General features: G+C 43.9%; 1 protein-coding gene across 1 annotated transcript in view; it reads right to left on the minus strand.

Moving 5' to 3' along the window:
- cpped1 (calcineurin-like phosphoesterase domain containing 1) overlaps positions 1 to 26,495 on the minus strand; it is a 62,095-nt gene that overhangs the window by 20,815 nt on the left and 14,785 nt on the right. The window contains exons 3-5 of the mRNA XM_080456269.1: positions 12,088 to 12,260; positions 11,269 to 11,400; positions 9,984 to 10,116 (exon numbers count right to left, since the gene is read on the minus strand). Of these exons, the coding sequence (XP_080312395.1) occupies positions 9,984 to 10,116; positions 11,269 to 11,400; positions 12,088 to 12,260 (438 nt within the window). The remainder of the gene's footprint in view (positions 1 to 9,983; positions 10,117 to 11,268; positions 11,401 to 12,087; positions 12,261 to 26,495) is intronic.

Raw genomic sequence — 26,495 nt, forward strand, 5'->3', positions numbered from 1 at the left:
TGTGAGGCTTTGTGAGCTTGTACATCTGCTATTTTCTCACTATTTGTCATATGACAAAGTATATAGGGCTTAAAGTGGTTACGTCTATAAAGTGTTAATTAAGATATTAATGCTGAGTAATATGAGATAAAACAATTATTATACTATCTTAGTTTTTCAAATTGCCCCTTATCTAAATCTTAAGAGGCCTGTCCTTATCTCAGGTGAATCAAAAAGACTTGGTTGGTTGCCCACCTCTGAAAGAAGTGGGAAACCGCCTGGTCCCAACATTTTCGTTTCTAAACTTTATTTCAAGAAACCTTTACAGACAGACCAACTCTGGCATGGGTGGTTGAAATGGATATTGGAGATTGTGCAGAATGAATAAAGAGCAAGGTAAAGGGGATTTCTCTCTCCATAAGGGACTCCCCCACAGAGGCCATTATTAATACCCATTATAGTCCATGAGCCAGACAAGATTTCATTATCGAAAGAGTGGGCAAAACCATACTTATATTAAATTGTTTATAGGGTCAATATAAGTAAATAAATATATGATAACCTTTCCACAGGAGCAGCTTTTTCATATTTATCACAATTTTTGTTATTTTCCCCATACGTAAATGACAGGTGACATTTAAAAAAAAATAGGTATCATAATGAAAACTTCCCCAGTTGATTACTTACATGAAGACAATGATTTATCGTATTACAAGTTTTCTGAAATTGTATATTTAAATATGCAAATTAGGCATTTAGTCCATGAGCCAGAGCCCCAAAATTGAGCCAGATATTGAATATTCCCTCGTTAAAAACCTTTGACTCCAACATCTTAACAAAATGAAATAAGAATGTTGACTCTGGCTTTGTCCAATGTTCCAATGTTGATTCTGGAAAGTTATGCAAATTCGGGCATATTTTCCTAATGCCTAATTTGCATATTTTAAGTATGTATGGGGAAAATAACAAAATGTGTGATAAATATGAAAAAGCTGCTCCTGTGGAAACGTTATCATATATTTATTTACTTATATTGACCCTATAAACAATTTAATATAGGTATGGTTTTGCCCACTCTTTCGATAATCATTGCTCAATTTTGGGGCTCCGGCTCATGGACTATTATTATTAGTTAATACAATGCTAAAATACACATACTGTACATTAGTCAGACTGAGCTTGTTAACTATTTGAACCTTAGCATCCTTTTTGTGGGCATCTCATAATAGGCAAGCATTCAGCAAAAATAGCAGATCTAAGCGATCTAAGTGTCACAACTATTTTTGGGCGAAGAGATTTGGTGTAGTGGGACCAAAGGATGGGGCCTATTACAGACCCCTGGGGGACACAAGGATTTAAGTGGTTAATAAAGACCATGTGTAGAGAACTACATTTGCTTTGAAAGGCACTGATGGCACAACTTCAATTGAAAAATTACCAAAGATAAGAATGATCAATGAGTAACTAATAAAAGTAACAATTAAAACGATTAAAAAGAAAGCATACAAATTAGCAACATCATTAAACAAAAAAGATGGTTTGAGTCCCTTTATTTGCTCAGGAGGGATGAACACAGTGTCAGGCCATGGTGTCTGGTATGAGTTGAGTAGGCAGTCAACATTTTCCAGGCTATTGCCTTCTCTGTGACAAGCCAGGGGAAGACTAATTGGTGTCACACCCATCCCCTTGCGCAGCTGCTGAGTTGCGATAACATATACACGCTGACAATATATCACCTTATTCTATGCAAACGAATGCATCGCTGCATCCAAATGTAAAGGAACACGCATGCGTGTGCATGCACGCCGGCACACACGTAAGCATGAACAGGAAAAACTGGGGGGGAAAAAGAAGAAGAAGGAAAAAAAAAAACACACATTCACACAAGCCTATAAAAGATTAAAATGCCTCACTGAGGGAAATTCAATTAAATGTTATTATTTGTCTGCAGGGGCCTGTGTTCTCCATTTCCATTACATGTTGCTGGAGTGTGTGTGCACGTATACATCTGTATACATACACACAGTATGCGTGTGCGTGTGAGTGTGAGTGTGAGTGTGTGTGTGTGTGTGTGTGTGTGTGTGTGTGTGTGTGTGTGTGTGTGTGTGGCTTGGAAATCCCAGCAGCAGCAATAACCACCTCACAAATGCTGATCCAAATCCCCCGGGTAGTCAACCAATTCCAGGTCAAACCTGAGAAATGGCCATATAAGAACTGAGCCACACACGGCCGGGTCTCACGGTCACGTAGCTTGCCTATACGATGACTGATTTGATACAACAAATGTCTGTCTGTACAAGGTCCAGGTGTTCCATTTCAGAGGTGCCGTCTGTGGGGTGAGAATTACACGCCATTCAGCCTGTCATTACTGCCTCACATCTGTCTGCCTCTGCTCACATCACACCCAAATTGACACGGGAATCGTCGCACTGTAGAATCCTGAGTGTTCATTTAACTAAAAGGTCCATTTGGTTGCACCTTGTACACTCTCAGATTTTTACAAAGGGTGGCAGCCGGTGCAGAGTTTTATCATTGCACCCTTAGGGCTAATTCCACTTTCATTGTACTTTCCTCTCAAAAAGGGGTTCAAGGAGTGAGAGGACCTTAGCCCATCACGCTGGCAGCCGGTACAAACGAGAAGCAAGACCTTGCAAACCCCCCCATTATCATCAATACTCCGGCAGTTCAGCTGAGACAAAAGAAGGAATCGCTCACCTTGCATTGAAATGCAGTGTAGTCTCTGAAGGCTTTTGGCCAGACATTAGTAAATGAAAAGAAAGAGAGAATCACTGTGTTTCAACCATCCCGGGTGTTTTTCTCTTTTAGAATGTTTTTCATTCACGTTCATTCATTCCATAAGGTGTAGTTCCAAAATTATAATCTAAACAAGCATCTACTTGTTGAAGTTGTGGCAGTTGGGCGGCAACAACAGGCAGGTTGATAACATGGCACAAAGCGCTGCGTTATTGGCCCAAACATGAAAGCGAGAGACACAAAGACACACAGAGACAGATACATAGATAGATACATCTATGCCATCTAGAACAATTCAATTGTAAGTAGCTGTAGGGTCAGGGTAACATGGCTCTGATGTAATGATCAGTACTGATCAACCACATATTACAGAAGCAGAACATCTGGGGGGCGAAAGGATCAAAGCTTCCGCTGCGAGGACACATTCAACGTCCAGAATAGGAACAGGGTGTGGAGTGGGGGTGCATTACGCATGAACAATCGGTGGGAGGAATGGAGGGGATTTCCGTAGCCAATTTATATACACATCCAGGAGAGACGTCATTCTCCATGGATGAAAAGAGAACCCCCCCCCCACTCCATTGTTCGGAGATGGGCAGACGAATGCACAATACTATCTCTCAATGTCCAAGAACACATTACACTGTTTTTTTTCCACTCTTAAGAAGCACACTATCCAACCGTCCACCCCAGGACCACTGAGGTATATTTTTACATGCATGCCCCGGAGGAGAGATGCCAGCATGTTCCACACATCTCTCTCCTTCAATTTCATCAATAAATGCAGGCATGAAAACATCTCTTTTCATGAAGTTCAATATTTTCCTTAAAAATGCTACTCGATTTGGGAGAGTTTGTGTTCTGCGACATTGTGCACGCTATGAGTTTGTAGATCTGCTATTTTTGAATAATCGTGAAAATGTGTGCAACTCTTTGAATAAATACAGGTTAAAGCCAACATTTTTAACTCAAATATTTGCTTCTGGGGGTTCCTGGGAAAACACATTTTGAGATGGGGGTCCGTGGCCCAATACATATCATTTTGGGGGTCCTTGACATGAAAAGGTTTGAGAACCACTGTGATAGGGGGTGATGGAGAGTTGAACGGAGAGTGGAGGTTAAGTGTGGTGAGCTAGTGGCCAATGAGCACTCCTCCCTCTCATGCTGATTGCAAGATCAAAGCAATATTATTAGAGAGCTGTTTCTGACCTTTGTATTCCTTAGAGTAGGATCCTTGTTACATTGATCTATATCAACTGAAGCTTGTTCTACTGCTGGGCTCACTGTTGGGCACAGAGTCAAAACATTCAGTTTTTTATGCATCACATAACTGGATAAAACTCCCAGAAAACTGTAGGTCTTTTAAATCAAAGCTGAAGACTTTTCAGTTTGCCGCTGCATTTTAAACTGAGATACATTTCTTGTGCTGCAGTGTAATGTTATTCCATTGTCTGTATCTGTTTTATTTGAGCGTATCTTATTTTCTCTTAACTCTTTAATGACTATTTTAATTGCATTAAAATGTCCTTCCATAATGTATTCATGTTTTGTGTGTAGCACCTTGTTGCCTTGTTATTGTAATGTGTAATACAAATCAAGTTAAAAGTGCAACTGTTCTTGTAACAGCACGTAACACCTACTCAACTCTTGCTATGTCCTCAGGTGACTATTTATGTGTCACAATATGCACACCTGAAGAAGAAATCTCAAAAGTTAGAAGAACTCCCTCCCCCAATAAACTCAGACTACTACACTGACTATCTTTCTGTCTGTTTTGATAAAGGAAAAAAATATATATAATGTAACGTGATGTTGGGCAGCCCTCTCGATACAGTGTTTTTTTTAACCCTTTGCCCTGGCTTTCACAACGTGACCCCGACGTGAGTGACTCACAATGCGGCAGTGATCATCACAGCCAACCTCTCATAATAACGCATGCCTTCAGGGCAGACTAGACTACATTACACTCCAGAGTTGGATAGGCGGATTTCCTACAGCAACGTTCTCTGAGACTCTCCATGGCGAGGAGGGGACGAAGCAGTGAGCAGAAGGAACATTAAGATGGAACAGGAGATGAGAGTCAGCAGAAGGACGTCAGTGGCCAACGTCTTGAGCATCCAGATGTGATCCATGAGTCCATGATGACATTAAGGCCACGATTATGTTCCCCCCCGTCCAGTGGCTGTGGTCATTATATCAACTTTAATGACTACAGTATAATGCAAACGAACATGTACATAAACAGAATGTCAACCCATATAAATGATATGCTCACAACTACATGTAATTACAACATTGAAAACTTAATCCCATATTCACACAATAAATAATTCCCCCCCCCCCCACCCACACCTCCACCCTTACAAAAAAGAAGAAAAATACGGTGGCATTGTTGTATTCACAAAAAAATGTAGTCACCATAATTGTTACACGTCTCCATCTTGAGGAGGCTATGGGGCACGTTTTTTTATGTAAAATTCCATGCTCATGAATGAAACATCGTAATTAGCATAACATAATAATTCTCCATGTTGAAGGGAAGGCATTCAAAGACCAGAGCTTCCCCCCGCTCCCCTCTTGGTCTCAGTAGAGAGCAAACCCACAGAACCCACTGTGTACTGTACTGTACAGTAGATAAGAGAGTATCATTACAGCTGCAGATCGCAGTTATGCATGGGATGGGACTGGGTGGTCAGCGCCACTGGGTAATCTACAGAGACACTGCTGATACAACATCCGGACCGCAATCAAATCCCTCCATTCCGACAGACTAGGAGCACCAGCTATACATGCACGCGCACACACACACACACACACACACACACACACACACACACACACACTTAAAGACAGTCTTATAGACCCAAACATACACACATCACGTTGTACAGTACATTCTGCGGTACAAGGTGCTGCGGTGAGCCGTAGCATGTCAGTAGTCAATAATTAACCAGCATGCCCTGGCCCTACACGTATAGTGAGAATTCATGATTACCGACAGGATATGTGTAAGAAGACGAGACGTGTGAAGATGAGGAGAGAGGGGAGAACAGGGCCTTGGGCATGTTCCGGATGGAGCGGTACATGCATACAGTAATATTAACCCCGGTGGCCCCGGCATGTCGGAAACCCGCGTGCGCACTCTCTCTTAAATGTTTAACCAGCGCTCCCGAGGACGAAAGAGAAGCAGTGATCCATTATGTGCGAGAGAGAGAGAGAGAGAGAGGGAGAAAGTGGGGTCGTCCGATCACGACAGGCCATAGCGGTTAAGTGCATGTTGAAATAATGGGTGGATAATTCAATTAATGCTATCCCTCAGCCTAGGCAGTCACCTTGCTGTGTGTTGGAAAAGCACGGCACATGCACACTTTCGAAGATGTCCTGTCAATCATAAGTGCTGCTGTTGGGAGTTGGCCAGCAGGCCTGAGAGTGTGCGAGTGCGTGTGTGTGAGCGTGTGCGCGCGTGCATGCATGCGTTAGGCCCAAGTCGTTTCTAAAAGATTTATTCTGGTTCAGGGAGTTTGTCCCCCGTACCCCTCCTAGCTGCCTCCCGCCTTTAACAACTGTTTGGCATTATTCTCCATACAGCCAGCCAGTGCTTTGATTAATTCAATTATGGGGCCGTGTGTGTGTGTGTGCGCTTGCGAGTGTAAGTGAGAGTCATCTCTTGCGGCGAAAGACTAATGGCATAGTAACCCCTGTACGGTTTGTGATGGGGTGATCAGGTCAGGGTTCTTAACTGAGCTACAGCCGTCTTGGAGATTAATAGGTTTAATAGAAAGCAGTTAAATACAGTGTCTTAGCCAAGAGACTAGATATTGAGACCACATCACAGCAGAGTAAGTCCATGATAATGGGTATTTGACTTTTTAAGTCAAAACAATCCCATTTTCCACCACACAAAATGCCAAAAGGTGAATTAGTGTGTGCGTGTGTGTGTGTGTGTGTGTGTGTGTGTGTGTGTGTGTGGATGAAGGGATTTGATTGAGGGCTGGGTATATGTATTATATTTATAACTACTATCTTGACTGTAACGATACACTTTGTATACTAGATAGATGTACAGTGTACATCTATCTAGCATACGGAGTGTATCATACAGTACATGTTTTATTGGTTTTCTCTCCACTGAGACCATGATGGGAGCAGGGAAGCTCTTTTTATTATAGTAATTAAATGTAGTGGTGAGAATATTGTTCATTATGGGCTGACGTTCCGTTTATGCATATGGTAATTGTCATTAGTCATTAAGCTGAGACTCTTATTCACCACAAACTACAATGATTACAGCCACAAGATAAAACCGGATTAAAAAAAAAAAATACAACAAAAGAATATCCACCATATCTGGATGCTCAAATCATTGGCCACTGACGTCCTTCTGCTGACTGTCTTTTCCTCTTCCATCTTAATGTTCCTTCTGCTCACTGCTTCATCCCCTCCTGGCCATGGAGTGTCTCGGAGAACGTTGCTGTAGGAAATCCGCCTATCTAATGCTGGAGTGTAGTCTAGTCTGTCCTGGAGGCATGCGTTATGAGAGGCTGGCTGTGATGATCACTGCCGCATTGTGAGTCACGCCGGGATCATGTTGTGACTATAATGTTCCTATCAGATAGCAACGTAATCAGCGGGGGGTTAATGCCAGGGCGGCAGGGTTCAAATACACCGTATCGAGAGGGCCGCCCATTAACACAACGTGACATCGACTTGGATGGCACATGGAATTATGGCAGTTTATTGGAGGAGATTATAGATACATTTAAGATTTCTTCGAGAGATTTTCTTGAGAGATTTTCTCAAGAGATTTCCTCTTCCGTTACTTTGGTAAGTTAAAACATTATGCAAATTTGTGACACATAATTAGTCACCTGATAACATAGCGAGAGATTTAGTACCGTAGGTGTTAAAGTTACAAGAACAATGGCACAAAACAATCCTGGTTTTTCCCCACACAAAATGCAAAAGATGAGGAAGGAATATAAAATTGGAGACTTTCAGCTCTAAACATCTTTGGTAGAGTGCTGTCCAAATATAAATTCTGATATAACGCCTGATGTTGTAACTAATTAGCATACACACGGATAATGAAGTTCTCACTGTTTAAGGCACAGCACAGCACTTTTTGTTCCTTTGCAAGACTAATATATTATTTATTGTCTCCGCCAGGCCGAAAGGCATGGCGAGAGAGTATGTTTTGCCCCCTGTCCGTGTGTCCGTGTGTCCGTATGTCCGTCCTTCTGTCTGCGAGCAGCTAATCTCCGCCACCGTTGGCCCGGTTGCTGTGAAACTGCGCACACACACTCCCTGGATGCCACAGCAGAACCTCTGCCCCACATTTTTCAGATCAGCCTGTCATAGCGCCACCATGAGGCAGACTTTTGCAAAACACATTTTCTGCGTGAAACTTTGCACGCACACTCCCTAGAGGCCAAGGAAAAACCGTTGCCCTGCATTTTTCACATCTGCCTTTTAGAGCGCCACCATGAGGCTGACTTTTGTAAAACAAATGTTTTCCTGTTACTCCTTCAGATTCTGTTCAAAAAACACGCAAATAGGTACACAGTATCTCGTCAGTCAGACGGATGTGACCGATATTTCATATTCCATCCTACTTGCCTATAACATTGGCTTACAAAGTTTGCAGGATAGGTCCGTTTTGATCAAAATTCCTCAAATCATAAACGCAGTGTGCGATTTCCGTGAAATTTTGTACGCACATTCCCACTAGGCAGAGGAAGAAATGCCCCCCTTTTCACATTGGCCTATTATAGCACCACCAGCAGGTCTACATTACATTACAGTCATTTAGCAGACGCTTTTATCCAAAGCGACTTACAACTGTGTGCATTCAACATAGGTAGGGAACAAAACCACTAATCACCAGAAGTATTAAGTGCATTCTCTTCTAAAACAAGCAACTAAGAGTATACCTAGCGCTAAAGTAAAAGTGCAATATATCAGCTACCTACTTTCAGAAACAGATGAGACAAAGTAGGAAAATCAAATGAGTAAGAGCTAAAACAAATAAGTGTATCGAATAAACAAGATCCAATAAGACAAGAGCTCGTACAACTAATTGACAACAAGTAGGCCAGGCAAAGAGGAAGGGTAGTGTTTCCTGAAGAGGTGGGTTTTCAGCCTGCGGCGAAAGATGGGCAGTGACTCTGCTGTCATGACCATCAGTGGGGAGTTCATTCCACCACTGTGGGGTCTAATTTAGCAAACCACATTTTTGGAACAAAATCATGAATGAAGTGTCCGATTGCTGTGAAAAGCAAAGAACATGGAACCCTTTTCACATTGGCCTATTATAGCGCCACCAGGAGGCCATAATAACCTACCTGACTTGGCGGAGAAGTGCTCCGAGGAGCACTTTTTCTAGTTTTTTTATTTGAAGCTAGAGTAAGTTATGAGGACTGGTCTGAGTCTGATGTTGCTATATACTGTACATGTACTGATTTGGTTCAACTGTATAATTCATTCAAGAAATCCAATTACAATTTAGGTATTTAGCAGATTCTCTTATCCAGAGCGACTCACAATAAACAAGGTAATTAATCCACCGCTTATCTTGATTTGCCCCCGCTACGCTCAGTGCACCACTCTGATAAAAAAAAGAGAAGAATAAAGTAATAAATAAAAGCTACGTTGTAGTTGGCTGCACATTTTGCTGCCATTTGGAGGCCGGTGTCCAAAAACAATTAGAGTGTTGTTTTACACAAATACATCCCCTTTAATCAGTGTAGAGACTATAGACTATAGATCCTAGAGACCTAGACTACCCCTATGAACCCTTCATGTGGATGTAATTTGTACCATGGACAGCAACTATGTTGCAAAACACACACACCATCCCAGTTTACTTTTTACAAATGCAGACCTTTTTGAAAACCCGCTTTGCATTCCAGTCAAAATGTGTTTGCGCTCTGCTCCGCTCACATGCACTGCCTGTAACTGGCCGATAAAGTAAGTCTCCAACAGCAAAACCCCATAACTACAGAACTGGGGAATGGTAGCATTTCTCTCTTTTTTGGGGGGGAAACAATGTGCTATCTTGAAATTATTCACCCAAGGTGGACAATACAGATTTATAAAAAAAACTATGAGACAAGAAACTGAGGGCAGAGAGAGGGTGTAAAGGACATGCAACACAAGTCCCCATCCGGAATCAAACCCACTATCCGGTCGCCTACCAGCACACCTCAACTTCTGTTTGTGTTTGTTTGTTTGTTTGTTTGTAAGCTCCTCACCTGCCTTCTTGAACTTGTCCAACAGGCTGTGTCTGACAGCCGTCTGCAAGTTGAAGTAGTCATCGTCTTCGTCTGGGTTCTTCAGGTACAGCGGGATGTGCTGGAACACCAGGACATGTTTGGGTTTGGGCTCCTGAATGGAGACACATACGGAGATGCCACAGACATCGATACCTTCAGGAGGAAATTCAATTCTGACCCACTCCACCGAAATGAGCCAGACGCTCCAGAAACTCAATAATAAGTTACAGTGTTTTTTGGCAAACTCTGCCCTGATTTTGGCAGAGCAGGTCACCGTTGTGGCACAGGAGCAGACGATGGCCATCATCCAAAATGCTATGTCCAGACTTCTGTGTCAGAACGAAGGAACATGATCCAATGAAGTATAGAGTCATAAATCAGTCCAGACCAGGATAAGACATGATCCCATTTGTTATATTCAAGGTACTGTAGAATAAGGGTTCCCAAATTTTACAGGCCGCGACCCCCCAAAATAATCATATTTGAACTGGGGACCCCCACCCTGACAAGCACTTGGAATTGTAGCCATTACATTTAGTTTGACTCGGTTCCACAGATAGATTTGTGAAAATAGCCGAACTTGTAGATAGGCTATTTTCACAATGTTTGCCTCTATGTAATATCTGACAATTTGGCCAATTTGGTATTAAAAAGGTCTTAACATGGCAAGTGAATGTGGCTGTTTTTTTTGCGATCACGTGATTTGCTGCTTCACTGCTTCAGTGGGAGTTAAATGGTGACTCATAGGTTAGAGACCAGCGCCATCTAGCGTAAACCACTGAAAAAAACACATGACAAGTGACGCGTCAATTAGACGTGTTGGCAGTGTGAGCCTTCGGCCAAATGACGAGTGTACTCATCAATGGCGGTCAATGAGTTAAAAGTCATTCAATTGTAACTTTAGAAATGTGCAGCTACCCTGTATACACGTATACATGTTGGTTTCTTTACGGTTGAATGAGAAAACAATGTTGCACAATAAGCTAATCAACTGGGGACCCCCAAAAATAATTTGGACCCCCAGTTTGGGAACCACTGCCGTAGAAGACCAGCGCAAAAACAACAGAGCATCTTGTGTAATGTGTATGTAACAGGGGAAGAACACTGACTATAATTCATAGTGACCAGTTACCAACATCCAAATTTAAACAATAACATGTTGTTATTGTTGCTTGTTTTGTATGATGAAATCTAATCTGAAATCTTATGAAACTAAGCAAATACAGAAATACAGAGCAATCGACAAGCATGCCCCTGATCTTACAGTTGCTGTAGAGGAGGAGGCTTTTTGTAGCTGCTCCTCCAGCCATTGTTCCTGTGCCTCCTTCAGGTCGGGACAGCACGACGAGTCGAAGAACAGCTGCGAGTTCAGCACCAGGCACAGGACCCCACCCACCTGGGACATGCAGGGGAGAAATTAAACAAGAGAGCTTTTCACCGAAATGCTTGTGGGTCACACACACACACACACACACACACACACACACACACACACACACACACACACACACACACACACACACACACACACACACACACACACACACACACACACACACACACACACACACACACACACACACACACACACACACACACACACATCCATACCCCGCCACGGACACAAAACTCAACCTACTGCACACTGGCAAAGCCTGCTGGGATGACTTATGACTTGAGGCAAATCCCATCATGGGGTAACCCCACGAATCATCTGAGCTCAGTCAGAAACATAATACAATACAAAATTAAAAACTACTTTATATCACTGTGAGGGGTCGGGGTGTTGCCCAGGTCGTGGTTCCCACTGACAAACAGCAAAATGCAATTCAATAGCCTCTCCCGAATCTGAATAACCTCTGAGCAGTGTGGGTCGAGGAGATTGCAAAAATTCTCTTAAGTGACCCAGTGACCTCGATTTAATTAACACATTTCCCATGCGAGCGTGTGGGGTCATGCAGATCGCGGAGGCAAGGCAGGTGAATAGCAAATGCCGATGGCTGACCCACGCCACACATACTGCACATCCCATGGGCCCACATCCCACCCCACACCAATGCTCCTTCCCTGTGCGCTCGCTCACCCAGAAACTGAAGAAATCGTCACCCCAGGCTTGGCAGTACTGCTCCACAGTGTCTGGGGTCGGGGTGTTGCCCAGGTCATGGTTCCCACTGACAAACACCAGCGGGATGGATGGGTCCGTCCCCTGCAAGGCCTCCTTCAAGTCCTTCTCCTGAGCCGCCCTGAAGGGGTCGCCTGAGGGCATGGAAGGGGGAAGATTATAGTGCATTAGACCTATGCTTAACATTTCCACATCCTCCAGGTCAGCCCTCTGATCGTCATTTGAGATCAGGCCCACCATCACTGTGTTGTCAGCAAACTTCACAATGGTGTTGGAGCTGTTTTTGGCCACAAAGTCATGGGTGCAAAGAGATTACAACAGAAGACTTCAGTACACATCCCTGTGGGGTACCTGTGCTCAGGGTTCCTGTGCTAGTTTAAGAGTGACACGGACTACCTGTGGTCTAGCTGTTAGGAAGTCCAGGACCCAGGCACTCATGATCGGTTTCAGACCCATATCATTTAATTTGCTAGACAGCCTGGTGGGGAATATTGCGTTGAAGGCCAAGCTGTAGTCAATGAATAACAGCCTGGCGTATTCCCTGTTGTCTAGAGGGGAGAGTGTGACATGTAATACCTGGGAGACGGCGAACCACTGCTGTGGTTCTGTTGGAGCGGTAGGCAAAACTGCAGTGGGTTCACAGTGCTGGGGAGAGAGGAGCATGTGTGGTCTTTTAAAAGCCTCTGAAAGTACATCATGACTACTGAGGTTAGCGCTACTGGGCAGTAGTTGTTTAAGCCAGCTACCACTACCCTTGCGTTGCCCTGATTAAACTGGTCCTATATCAGAAAAAAATAAATAGATTAGTGCCCTTTGCCATCTTTTTTTCGACACCTTCTATTCCCCTATAATCCCAGAAACAAGTCCTGTTTCATATGCAGCAGAGCGTGCTTTCAGAGCAGCACGGACAAATTGATTGGCCCAAGGTTTCTGATTGAAAAAAAACCTTAACTTTCTTTTTGGCCACGAAAGGGCACGAAAGTTTTGTAATGAAACCGGTTACTATGTCTGTAAGCTCGCTGACATCATTTCCGTAACTCCGTTGGAACATCATTCAAACACCCCTCAGAGAGAGCTAAGCCTCGTCAATCCATCGTCTCACCTCTTGTGTTGCGACTGCCTCACGTGTTATCTTTTGTTTGTAAACCAGAGTAGGGAAAAGTATGTCATGATCTCTGAGCGGAGGTATGGGAGTCGTTATGTAGCTGTCCTTATACTGAGGTTAAACGTGGTTTAGTGTTCTACCTCCTCTGGTGGGACAAGTATGTGTTGGTAAAATGTGGCATGATTTCAGGTTAGTTCTTTTAAAGATCCCTAAAATAATAACAACTGATTTCTGGTGTTTGATTTGTAGTCTGTTAATCTCATCATGCAGCAACGGCAGCTGAATGAATGTAAACACCCACGCATATCACAGAGTTTAGCTCTTGTGGAAGATAGGGTGGGCGGCTGGATGGGCGGCTGATTATAGATAAAGTTTCAAGGTTTAAACTTGCAATATAGCTGTGGCAACATAGCAGGCAGTGTCATTCTTGTACTTCTCAACAGTGTGGCCAAAAATGTAATAAAAAATACAATACGAATATTATTGTCATAATAAGCAACAAACAAAGAATCAATACAAATAGCATAATGCAATTTAATAAATTGAATAAGTGAACTGAAGTGACCTGTGTGGGCAAAGAGCAGAGAAGCAATGAGAATCAAATCTATTTATAATTTAGAGTGTGTATCAAACAAATCTATCAGCCACACTGTAAACTTAGCCTTTCTCTGAATTGCCCCTCCCCCCCCACTCTCTCACTCTCTCTTTTCTTTTATTCATCCGTGTAATTATTTTACTGGCCTAGTTTTGAAAAGAGTGGCTTCCTTTAGATGTTTGGACAGGCTAAGGGCCTTTTACAGCAGAACATGTTATGCATAACAGAGACACGGAGAGTCATAAAACAAAAAAGGAAAAGAAAAACGGAGCAAGATGAGAGTTTTCACCTGTCTCGCTTCCCTACTTGGGACAACTTTGCATACATACATACACACACCCCTCCCCCCCCTTCTGTATCATAAACCAGCATATCCATGCTTTCATCAATATATCTGTATTCCAGTCTGGATAGAAAGGGATTATACAAATGTTATGACTAACACTCTTGTCACTGTTTAGCAAAGCATAGTTTTTGGACTGAATCTGACATTTGTATGGTGATATTTTAGACACACTTGAAAAGCACTATCCGCAAGCTCCTTTTAATTATACATTTCTATGCAAACCAAACCAAAAGTGACAAAAAAACAACAACATAACAGATGGGAACAATTCAGCTAGTGGAGTTACCCAGTTTGGATAAGGTAATATGTAGTATTTGGTATTAAAAAGGTCTTAACATGGCAAGTGAATGTGGCTGTTTTTTTTGCGATCACGTGATTTGCTGCTTCACTGCTTCAGTGGGAGTCAAATGGTGACTCATAGGTTAGAGACCAGCGCCATCTAGCGTAAACCACTGAAAAAAACACATGACAAGTGACGCGTCAATTAGACGTGTTGGCAGTGTGAGCCTTCGGCCAAATGACGAGTGTACTCATCAATGGCGGTCAATGAGTTAAAAGTCATTCAATTGTAACTTTAGAAATGTGCAGCTACCCTGTATACACGTATACATGTTGGTTTCTTTACGGTTGAATGAGAAAACAATGTTGCACAATAAGCTAATCAACTGGGGACCCCCAAAAATAATTTGGACCCCCAGTTTGGGAACCACTGCCGTAGAAGACCAGCGCAAAAACAACAGAGCATCTTGTGTAATGTGTATGTAACAGGGGAAGAACACTGACTATAATTCATAGTGACCAGTTACCAACATCCAAATTTAAACAATAACATGTTGTTATTGTTGCTTGTTTTGCATGATGAAATCTAATCTGAAATCTTATGAAACTAAGCAAATACAGAAATAGTTTGGATAAGGTAATATGTAGTGGCATTTTAAGCGTCATTCCCAGCACTGTCTGAATTGCCTTTATTAACATTTGGCCGGTCCTCACGGGAACTAATGGAACGGAACAGAATCCTGATGGAAACCATGGCGACAGCTGAGACCTCCGCCATCTGGACTCATTATTCCAATCACAAATATTTGACCAGTACCACCATTACATGCAAAGTCTCCCCAAACGAATCAAGCTAGTTGGGCGGGCGTTCATTAGATGTCAGATTATATATTGTCATGTAGGAGCATTCCAGGTGCTACTGTTGCAGACAGGTGTCAAGCTTAAGAGGTATTCAGCCCCTGTACATCAAGAACTACAAGAAAGGCTTAACTTGATTTTCCTTGTTTTTTCTCCCAATATAGCAGCGGTGAGCGGATTTCAACCTATAAATAGTAGAGCAGGCTCTTTAAATTGTGTACTACTGATTGCCCTCTTTAGAATGTTTAGTCATTGCACAGGCAAAACGGAAATTGCAGAAAGCATAAACAGCACTATAAAGGGTTACTCCGCGTTGCCCATATCTCCACCAGGCTGGGTTGCCTAGCCAGGGCTGGGTAAGTTGTGGGTTGCAGCCGTAGCTGATCAATTTCACATCAGGTCTCATCAGAGTCAGCGTAGACATAAGGTTGTTACACATCAGGAGTGATGTGAATAAACGATACGGAAATGCCTTGCGATTATTTCACATCAAACTTTTATTTTGGTGATGCAGGTTGATTGACCTCATTTTAAAAAAAGAATTACGTTGCTTGATCGCCTTGTTATAATAGCGCTCTGTCTGTGTGCATTGTGGAGTCTCGCCTCATACCACCTATCAGGTGAGTGTATCCCCAGGGCCTGCCAGCATAGTGACGGCAGAGTTCAGCACCTCGGCCAGCGCCGTTGCCTAGGGTGCATCGTTGAGGGGAGGTACGTTCAATTTTTTTTTTCCAATCAGCTTGATGTGATAACACCTGCGCGCTGACTGACAAGTTTGAGTTGGTTCTGATCAAGTGTTTGACTATAGCCAGATTCCATTCCCGAAAATCTCGGCCACTCGCTCACTCCCACTCGGTCACTCCGACTCCAAACCGGATGTGCTCAGGGTCCAATTATTCAGTTGCTTCATGGAGGAGGCGAGTGGAGTCGAGTGGAGGAGCCGAGGAGGCTCTCTACTTCCGCATTTAGCGAGTGTACATCAAGTGTAGGCTCGACCACTCTCCACAGCTCCTCCGCGGCAGACTTCCGCATCACGTGTAGACGTTTTTTTTGTTTTTTCCCTTCTCCCGTGACGTATACATGGTCCTCCTCCACATGTGGCCACACAAACAATGCTTGAAACCCGAAACCATGCCCCGAAAACACCGGCTGCCCCCCCCTCGCCCCCGCCGATCACTCGTTGCCCATCTGACACACACACACACACACACACACACACACACACACACACACACACACACACACACACACACACACACACACACACACACACACACACACACACACACACACACACACACACACACACACACAGTGTAAATTCACTGAAAAGACGCAACAAGCCACTGGCTTTATTGCTTTGTATGATATAAAGTATAATACAATTATATACATTGTAATATATTGTGCACACTTATACTGTCTCAAAAGCTGATAGTTCATTTCTCTCCGTGCATGCCTCAATGCAGTGCATGGACTACTATAAATTACTGTGACAAAGATTATGTTTAAAATAATGTATTGTATTTATATATAGACTGAATATAGGGTGACTATATTCTGAATTCCCCAAAAAGAGGACACTTTACGCTATTTAACTATAGCCGTACTCATTCAATTCTGAACCGATTCTTAAATTTTAAAATTATCTATTTGCTGTGAAGGGTCTTCTTTCATGTCTATCAGTCATGATTTATTTCGCTATCAAACAATATCAAGCAAAATCACAAAATCGTCTGAGTTTTTTTATTTTTTCTTCGTCCCAGAAGTGGGGAGGATATCACCCAAACTCTCAAAACACGGACATTTGAAGGATTTTATAAACCCCCCCCCCCCAGACAGCCCCCCAAAAGAGTATATGTCCGGGTAAAAGAGGACGTATGGCCACCCTGCATGAATGATGTAATTCAGAGTCAGACATACTCTGTAATATACGGTGGCTGTTATACGCAGCAGTGCCGTGCGGGACTGCTGCGGGGGTGGGGGGTCTGGGGACTGTACGAGCAAAAAGAGGACGGGTCAGGATTTAATTCATAAATGTAAGTTTGCTCATCCTGGCGCTTCGTTCACTATTTCAGGAATAAATGGCTTTGCACAAAATGTTAACTATAAAGATAACAATGTGGCCATCCACATTGATGAATTGTCTATTCTATTCTGTATTATTCTATACCTGCATATTATTCTATGCATATATATTATTTTCATGGCAATGACAAGCTATATGATCGGCTCGGTTGGCTGTGTTGGCTGTGTTCCAGTGATCCAGCTGTGTGAGACGTCATAAGTGATCGCGGAATTTGCCGTCGCTTTGAAATGACGCGCTAAGTGCGGTCCGATCCTTTGAGGCCAGCTGGTCGGCCACTCTGTCCTCGCAAATAACCCTCGGCTCCTCGCAGGGGCGGGGCTTAGGCACGAGTGGAGGAAGCGAGGAGAGTGAGCGAGTGACCGAGCTTTGGGGAATGGAATCTGGCTTTAGTAAGCTCAACGCTCTACCTCTGGCTCTCCATGCTGGAGGAACACTCTCCCATCACGATTACACTCCACTGGTACTCTATCGCACATTTACTGTGTTAGTTTACTGTGTTACAATCTGGGAACCCATCGCCGAATAAAAAGTAAAAACAGCGCCCTCTGCTGTTTTTTACTTATTCACTTGGCTCTGGGCGGAGCTGAACGGACGACCCGTGCGCAGGGAAACCGGGGTTTTGGTCTGCCTTCAGCCTTTCACTTCCAGTGGTGCGACTATGTTTTCATTCCCACTAACAATCTTTCTCCACGGAACACTAACACCACTTCTCCCAAAGAACATGGATCGTTTTGGTTATAAGCCCACTTGTTTCTATGATGAAAGAGCAATTTAAAATGTTACTAACTTTCCGTGGTTTTGTCGGCTTCGAGGACGCTATTGTTAAATGAGTTTCGGTTTGTTTCTAGTGGGGAAAGCACACACGTAAATCCCAGCCACTACATTTGATTGGGTAAAGCGTGGCCTGCTTCCTGATCTGATGGCACGCCCACTTGTAGCCAATGTGCACGGGTTGTCAACGTGGCTACCGACAGATTGAAGCGCAGCGATGGATCTGTTCTTGAGAGATTAACTGTGTTAACATGCCTGATACTGTAGTTTCTGTCTCCTGGCAATATAGGAGAGTGACTGAATGCTACGTTAAACTGGATTTCCCCCGACCGGGAAGAAGTTACATTTGAATTGCAATGTTGCACTTCCCCATTGACCCTTGTAATATAACCCCCCCCCCCCTCCCTGAATAAACCGTCATTATTTGAACTTTACACTTCCTCCGTGTTGTTGTTTTGGGTCAGTCTTCATAGCATGTACAGTACTCATAACACAAACAGCAGTTGAAATTAATGTGAATTAATCGCATGAAATAAACGCTCCCAGTGTGTACGGACCTTTTCATTGCAGCATGGTTGGAGAATCTGACAGGCATCCAAACATGTTGTATGCAGCCACAAATTCATTTAACAATATGTAAACTATGTAAAAATATTCAATTTTGTAAAGGTCTACATTGAGTACTGTGTGTCATTTATCCCTAACATGAATAGGAATTTCCAAATGGTTTGTAATTAAGAGGTGACATAATTATAAGCAATTCAAATCTAGCAATTTAAAACAATGTAACAGCAATGTGCGCAACATTATTCTGGCCTGTGGGGTTCTGCCCAATATTGCGCAGGTTAACAGGGTTGCATGTCGAAGTTTCTTATTTCTGTCCGTATTCAGCTTCTCCATGTCGTTAACTCTACGGTGAAGAATATCGAGAATATTTAAGGCCATGATATTTATTTACCAACGCCCAACCATTCTCAAGGCCTTGACAGATTGAAAGTGTCAATGACGCTTGCGTCATGCGAGGCCACTAATTGCACCACCACACAATAATAATTTGAACTGCACCGGAAAGACCCTAATGGAACGAGTGAGGTACCGTCCGTAACACATGCAAACATGCACACACACGCACCCACGAACAATCATCAACTACTTTAATACGTGCAAAGGAGAGCGGAGTATGTAGTTTCACAGACAAATCTATATTTTTTTACGATCTGTGCAGACCCTCGTCTATTTTATAAAGAAACAGACTTGTGTTTCTCAAAAGACAATTTAGAACACTCAAATAAGTGAAAACACATACATACAGTACATACACACTGAATGCCGGCATGCCATATGCACATTGTGTTTCGGCGGTCCGTGCGTGCCCTGCGTTAACGTTGCGGTAATTGGCAAGATACAAATGTTTAATCACACATGAACCCTGTGCATGTTAAATAAACACTGAGGATTTTATTGTGTATGGAATATGGATATGGAATATGGATGCATCACTCCAGGGAACAGATGGGTTACATAAATTACTGCCTAGCAGCTCAACTCAAATCGCCTGAAACAGTTGTGGCATCTGCCGTTCACCTTAGGAAGGCCCCGACAGAAACAGCAGTGCCACACACACACATCGTCCTTCAGCCAGTGCTGCCCCTTGGCTTGATGGCTTCACTGCCAGCTTGCTATACCCATGAGCCATCAGCTCACATGACACGCCCATGAATCATCCCCTCTGCTGCCACACAGACCTCAGGCCGAGCCGCGGTCGTACCCCATCAATCTGAGTTTGAGACACTTTGCCTCAGATAAACGGAGGTCGACCTCTAAGGTGGGATACTTGCTGCCGCTTGACCCTGTTGAGGTGAAAGCGACAGCAGTGTTAGTAAAAATATTCCCCAGTGGCTCAGAGGAACACGCCACAGCGGTGTTCGTGAGGCTAGCGCTCGTTTTGCTTCGCCTCAACTGTGAGGCTGATGAGGATTGATCTGTTACCTCAGGTCGAGCTACCTTTTGAACGGATGAATGTTCACACTGAGTTGTCAAGTGTTCTGTTCCATGGTGCACGAGTTGGCTCATCTTTCATCCGTTTATCTCTGTGCTTGTTATGGCGGCAGGTTGGCTTGAGGCAGGAGATTTTGCCAACGGGACGGACAATTGCTGCGGTGAGCTGGCAACTGGAGGGTGGCGGGAATCACATCTTTGGTACCCACCACCGCTGCCCTTAAGCAAGGCACTGAACCCGAATAACTGCTCCTTGGCTCTGAATTGTGATGAATGTGTGCTGTGCCACACCTAAATTGCCTTTGTCTAGCTTAATAATAAAGTAATCATGTCTTTCCTTGTTCTTTCCAAAGACATAAAACGTACAGGCACAATAATACCCACTCTCTGTAGCCTTGACTCAAAGTTGTGGATGCTTTTCCAAAGTGCTTAAGCCATTATTATAATACCTAGACAAGTTTGCGCTGAGCCCACCCAACATGGCCCCCCCTCTCTCACTCACAGGCTGATCATTAGCGGCACACACACACACACACACACACACACACACACAGGCCTCGAAGTTCTGCTGTCACACATTTTCTAAAGCCAAACGGTGGGATATTGAAAGAGACAGGCACCTCAAAAATCTATGACCCACAGTGGAGGAGGAAAGCGTTGATGCTGAAGTTGTGCTGATGTGGCAAGAGGCCTGGACTTCGTGATGGCGTGCTTAGTTGAGATGGAGTGGCGTAACTCCTCTCCTCTACCCGTGGCATTCCTCAGTCAGTGCCCTGCTCCTAAGCCCCCACAGGAGCCTATTAGGAGTACTCCCCATTGGAGAGCAGTCCTATCACTCACACACACACACGCACAATCAATATACAATGCATTATGTCTCCATTCGTGCGGAAAACAAATCCCCCCTCTGATGTCTCTCCTTCAAACTGGTTTCTCCTCTCCTCTGTGCCCAAGCGTCGCAATTCCACTGAGAGACCAGCATGGAGACCCACTTTATCTGCCTTCAACGGCAATTAGGGGGCTTCCACAGTTGTGGAGAGGGTGAGAGCTAGTTCTAGGACAACCTCCTTGTCACCTTCGGGAGGTTGCCAAACTTGCGCACGCATAAACACACACACATTCAGTGATGTACTATACGTACATGTACGTGCCTCATGCACGCATGTGTGCTTATGCACGCACAAACCGTACTCTCCACTTCACACGAACACATTCGCAGGCATGAAAACACACACACACTCTTCTTCACCTTCCCAACATTGGAACACGAGCACACGTGCACATGCGTGCGCACATGACACTCGCTGCTCATACACGCTTCACCCCGCTGTATCATGCCAAACGTCACACCAACTCAGGCCCCAAGGGGACAAGGCTGCGATGCTTTGTAGTGCTCATTAGGAGAGCGTTAGGGCCAGCATGCTTCTCTAATCTTATCACAGCCCTCCATCGCTCCTCTTCGTCATGCCTACCCCCCCCCCCCCCCCCAAAGAAGAAGGGGAAGAAACACGAGAGAGAGAGAGAGAGAGAAGGGGGGAGGATGGAGAGGAAGCTGAAGGAAGTCCTTGAGATGAGAGGGCATCTCCTGGGGGTAAAGCTTGGAGCTGAGCAGGGACGGGATAGGATCACAGAGCTGTCTGTCAATAATGATGAGCCTGGATAATAAACCCCCCCTGCCCACTGCTCACATCCAGAGCGCACACTGCTTGAATTTCATAATGGGGGGGGGGGTCTTGGTCAGATTATGACCGGGCCCAGCATGGAGCCCAGTGGAACGCCGTGACAGGAGGCAAATTAAACCTTGGCGGAACAAACTATCACCGGCTGGGGGCCTATCAGTGCGCCCACCTGCCTGCGTGTGTGCACTCGTGTGCGTGTTAGCATGTGCTTGTGTGCACTAGCTATGGTATATCTACACGCTCGTACCCTTTGCTTTGATAAAGGGGAAGGATGTATTGATCTAACACGGAATCCCTTATAACTCAATTTCCTTTTCTGCAAGCTCTTTTTACACCAAAGGATAACTGCCCCCCCCCCCACACACACACACTTCTTATAGGCAAATGAAGGTTCAGGTTGGTAAAGTAAGGTATGAGTTAAGGGATAGCAGCTGCTTACTAAAGACAATAGACAGAAGCAGAGAGAGGGGATGGAAGGGCTTACAGAGAAACATGAGGGGACACAATAAGAAGGGATAAAGAAAGCCAAAGGAGCAGTGAGAAAGGCGAGAGAGGAGGAAGGAAGAAACAGAAGTAGAGAATGAGAGACAACAGGGAAACGGAGAGAGAGAGAGAGAGAGAGAGAGAGAGAGAGAGAGAGAGAGAGAGAGAGAGAGAGAGGGAGAGAGAGAGAATCAGTTGCCAATTTCCTGTCAGCAACAGGCAGCAGTGTTGACGATGCCATTTGACAAGCCAGTTCCCCCCGGCTGCTGCCCGTTCATTCTGGGCAGCAAATAAACACTCATAGTCCCATATGAATGTCAGTGAGCTGAGAGCGAGAGGGGATCTTATACTGTATCTCTCCCCTCTAAACACAAGCACACATACTGTACTTACAAACATACATACATAATTACATAACATACTGTACATACATACATACATGAAGTGTGTGTATCTGTCTGTCCATCTATCCATCCATCTATCACACACACATATACACAATCATCAATAAAACACCACATATATGCGTATACTCTATGCCTGGTAGGACACCATCACCGCCATGGTCTGTGTGTGAGTGGTGTGACAGACATGAGGCGTAATGGAGATGTCACACACAACTTGTCCCGTCGGGGGTGACAGTAACGATGGATGACTTGCGTGGCCGCGGTGTCTTTTTAAAAAGGCCCCCGAAGCCTGCCGGTTTATAAACGCCCCCGACGGGCAGCATCTGCCCCAGTGCACGTGTGAACGGTGTGAACCTGGGGCCTTGGAGGCATTCTCTGTGAACTACACATGCTACTGATCAGGCTGGGGAAAGGGCAGGGAGCAGGAGAGAGAGATTGAGAAACAGAAAGAGACAGACAGACAGAGCGAGAGACCGAGAAAGACAGACCCAGACACGTGATCACAACAAACAAAAAACATTCTAAAACTTTACAGTTTTCCAAAATAGCCTATTCAAAATGTTCAAAAACTATAGCGGGAACAGAGGGAACAGTGTGCGTGAATGTATGTCAGGTCCTGTATGCACTGAATGAGTTACTGTACGTACTGCAAACTTCACACAGGAGTGCGAACGACAAACTACAAAAAAAAAACTGTGCATTACAAAATATGCAGTGTAAAGTTTGTGCATCACACATCTATATCCGTGAGGTTACATCACGCGATATGACGCGTGGTGAGCTTGATGTTCTATTTTCATCAAGTGATACCTTCACAGTATAAATCAGGACTTTACGGATTTAGTGTTACCAATGACAAAATTGGTGTATAAATCACTCACTGTGTGCAAGCACTCTGCAACACGGATGGATTATGATAGCCGCAATACTTCCAATGATGACCCCTTTAAAGAAGACATCACCCCAGTGTGTCCGATGATAGCGCAAGGAGGAAAGAGGTGAGTAGGCAAGAGCACCTTCTCCACCTTGTAGAATGTCTCCAGTGTCTCCAGGCCATCTCCATAACTAAGACAGTGGGGGGTTTATAAAACATATGCAGCTCTATGCAGTCGTATAAGGATTTCAGCATAATTAAAGTGAACACAGTAAACAACAAATTAATCAACTGTATGAACAGACATGACTAGGAATTGTCAAGTAAACACGTGTAATTTAAATAAATTAACATTTTTGAAACCTTAGGGCTTTGAAACATTAGCCTTTGATGCAAATTCTGAACTTGATGGTGGTAGAAAAGAAAAAAGCTCAAAGGCGATCAACATGTCTTGCAAAGCCGACCCACCACCACTAATTTGGCTTTGCTCAATCTGGTGCGGCTCAGTTCAGCTCAACAGGCATTTTGCATTGGCTGTGGGCATCACCAGTAGGTAACTTTTCAAATGATTAGATTAACCTTTAACCAGTCCAAGTCACAAACCGTCCAAGATGCACAACCAATGAGTTCAGTTGGGTAAATCATACTCTCCCTGAACTCAGTCAGGAGAAAAGCGAAAACATTATTGCCCTCGAGAAAGGCCTTCAATGGTGTTGCTTTTTTAACAACAATTTATTTTTCAATTTCCTTCCCAATTTGAACATTGCCAAATCCCCCCCATGAGTACTGCATGCAGTCTCTGTCGCTGCCAACCCCCAATATTGGCCTGGGGAAGGAGTAGACAACCACATGCCTCCTCATGGAGTCAACAGCAGCTTCCTTTCTCCTAACGGTAAAGAGTTTCACTGGGCGGGAGGCACTGCTGACAGTAAGCAAATCCAGATCTCTGTGGTGGTGGGAAACTCCCGCCACGAGGCAGCCCACTTGAATTAATGTTAATGCTAATTCTAAAGCAGTATTGACGCTCACTTCTTTAAGTGCAGCTATTGTTGTCAGAATATGCTTTCAGCTGATACTGTACTCTTTAAAGACAGATTTACAAGTGTAACTGGAATCAATTCCTAACGCAGCGCAGGGCAATGAAGTCAAGAATGAAAAGATAGGAAAGGACTAGGCGTGTTCTAATACACAATCAGATTGTATGCATGGGCATGTCTGCCCAAGTCTGCCCATGGAGCCCCGTTAATCAGATATTTACAAACCTACCTGACTTTGGATCTTGAACATCTCTGTTCTCCAAATGCCTGCTCACAAAATGTGGCTCTGCGCTCCATACGAGAAGTTAACATTATGGATATGATAGGATTGTGATCTTAAAGCCATACCGGGTAACCTTTTCAATTAAACTTATTTTTTTGATTTGGCCAACACAAAATGACATAGGCACCGGAAATGTACCGGAATGTATTTATTTATGTATTTTACGGTTAATAAATACAATTTCTGATCACAGGTATTTAATGTTTAAACTTTTGTATCTGGGTAAAACCCATAATATTCTCAAATACAAGTAATTTATTTCTTTGACACTAAGCCTAAGTTGTCCATGCTGGCATTGATTTCACTGACAAGTTCTGTGCTGTGACGTATTTCCTCCTGTAAGGCGACGGAGGCTTATTCCCTCAAACAATGGTCTTTAATTAAATTTCTCTCAATAACAGGTCAACTGCAAGTCTCAAATAAATCTCTGTCGCTGCAAGCCACAGGTCCAACTCTTCATCTCAAAACCAAAACACAAGCATTCCTTTCTGCACTCTTCATTACCATAATAACACGCATAAGTAAGTAAGTAAGCCTTGCCGAGCCATATGAGGCCCATAGGGCAGGAGCCTATCTCCTGTTTCTGTAGCTTGATGTATAAGTACATCCCCTGGACATGATGCTAGTATGTCGCAGCGATAATAACAGGCATGGTAAATCTTTAACATATATCGCCCAGCCCCGTCCTCCTCCCCCGCCCCCTGGCAATCAGATTGTGTATCAGGGTTTTTGAGTGGCCACTAATCACAATGAAAATACAAGAATTGCCCAAGATCAGAAAGGACGAGGTAATAAGTGCATGACTCTTGCAGTGTGGTTAAAAATGGTGATCACTTTTTTATAGTAGTATACAGTAAGTAGAAAAATGGGCAGAGAGGAGGAAGGCAGTAGAGTAGCACTATGAATGAGCTCAATTTAAATGTGTGCCGTGTATGAGTAGATCTAGAACATTTGGGTAATCGTTTTAAAAACAAGGACATTTTGTGCATCACGTTGTATTGTTGAAAGTGCTCTACTCCCGTACATGTGCACAATGTTGCAATCTAGGCCAATCTTTATCACGGCCGAGTTAAACATGTAAACAGAGATACAGAGAGAGGAATGAGAGGCTTTCCTGCTGACTTTTCTCTTTGTATCCATTCCTTGAGGCCTTGCAGATAGGCCTCATGCTAGCACTCTAATTGTCATGCAAAAGGCAGTCTGCGTTGGTTAGAAGCTCGCGGCTCTTTCTCTGCGCTGAACATTAGCTCTGCAGCACATCTTGCCAGCCTGTTACTTTTGTGCCGTTATCAAATTAAGCAGCTGGACATGGAGCCAGTGTCCACTATGTCTTAGCCACTCATTTAATTAGTGTCACCAAAAAGGCACCTGTTGGCTGCTAATGCAACTCCAGTATGTGTATAAATCTACAGTATGACCCACATTAAGATTCAATTTGGTTACGACTCTTTAAGAATTCATTGCATCATGACATTTCTAATTGTCTCCGCCAGGCCGAAGGCATGGCGAGAGAGTATGTTTTACCCCTTGTCCGTCCGTCCGTGTGTGTGTGTGTCCGTCCGTGT

This window comes from Gymnoscopelus braueri (genome assembly GCF_963280865.1).
Source record: "Gymnoscopelus braueri genome assembly, chromosome: 17".
Lineage (NCBI taxonomy): Eukaryota > Metazoa > Chordata > Actinopteri > Myctophiformes > Myctophidae > Gymnoscopelus > Gymnoscopelus braueri.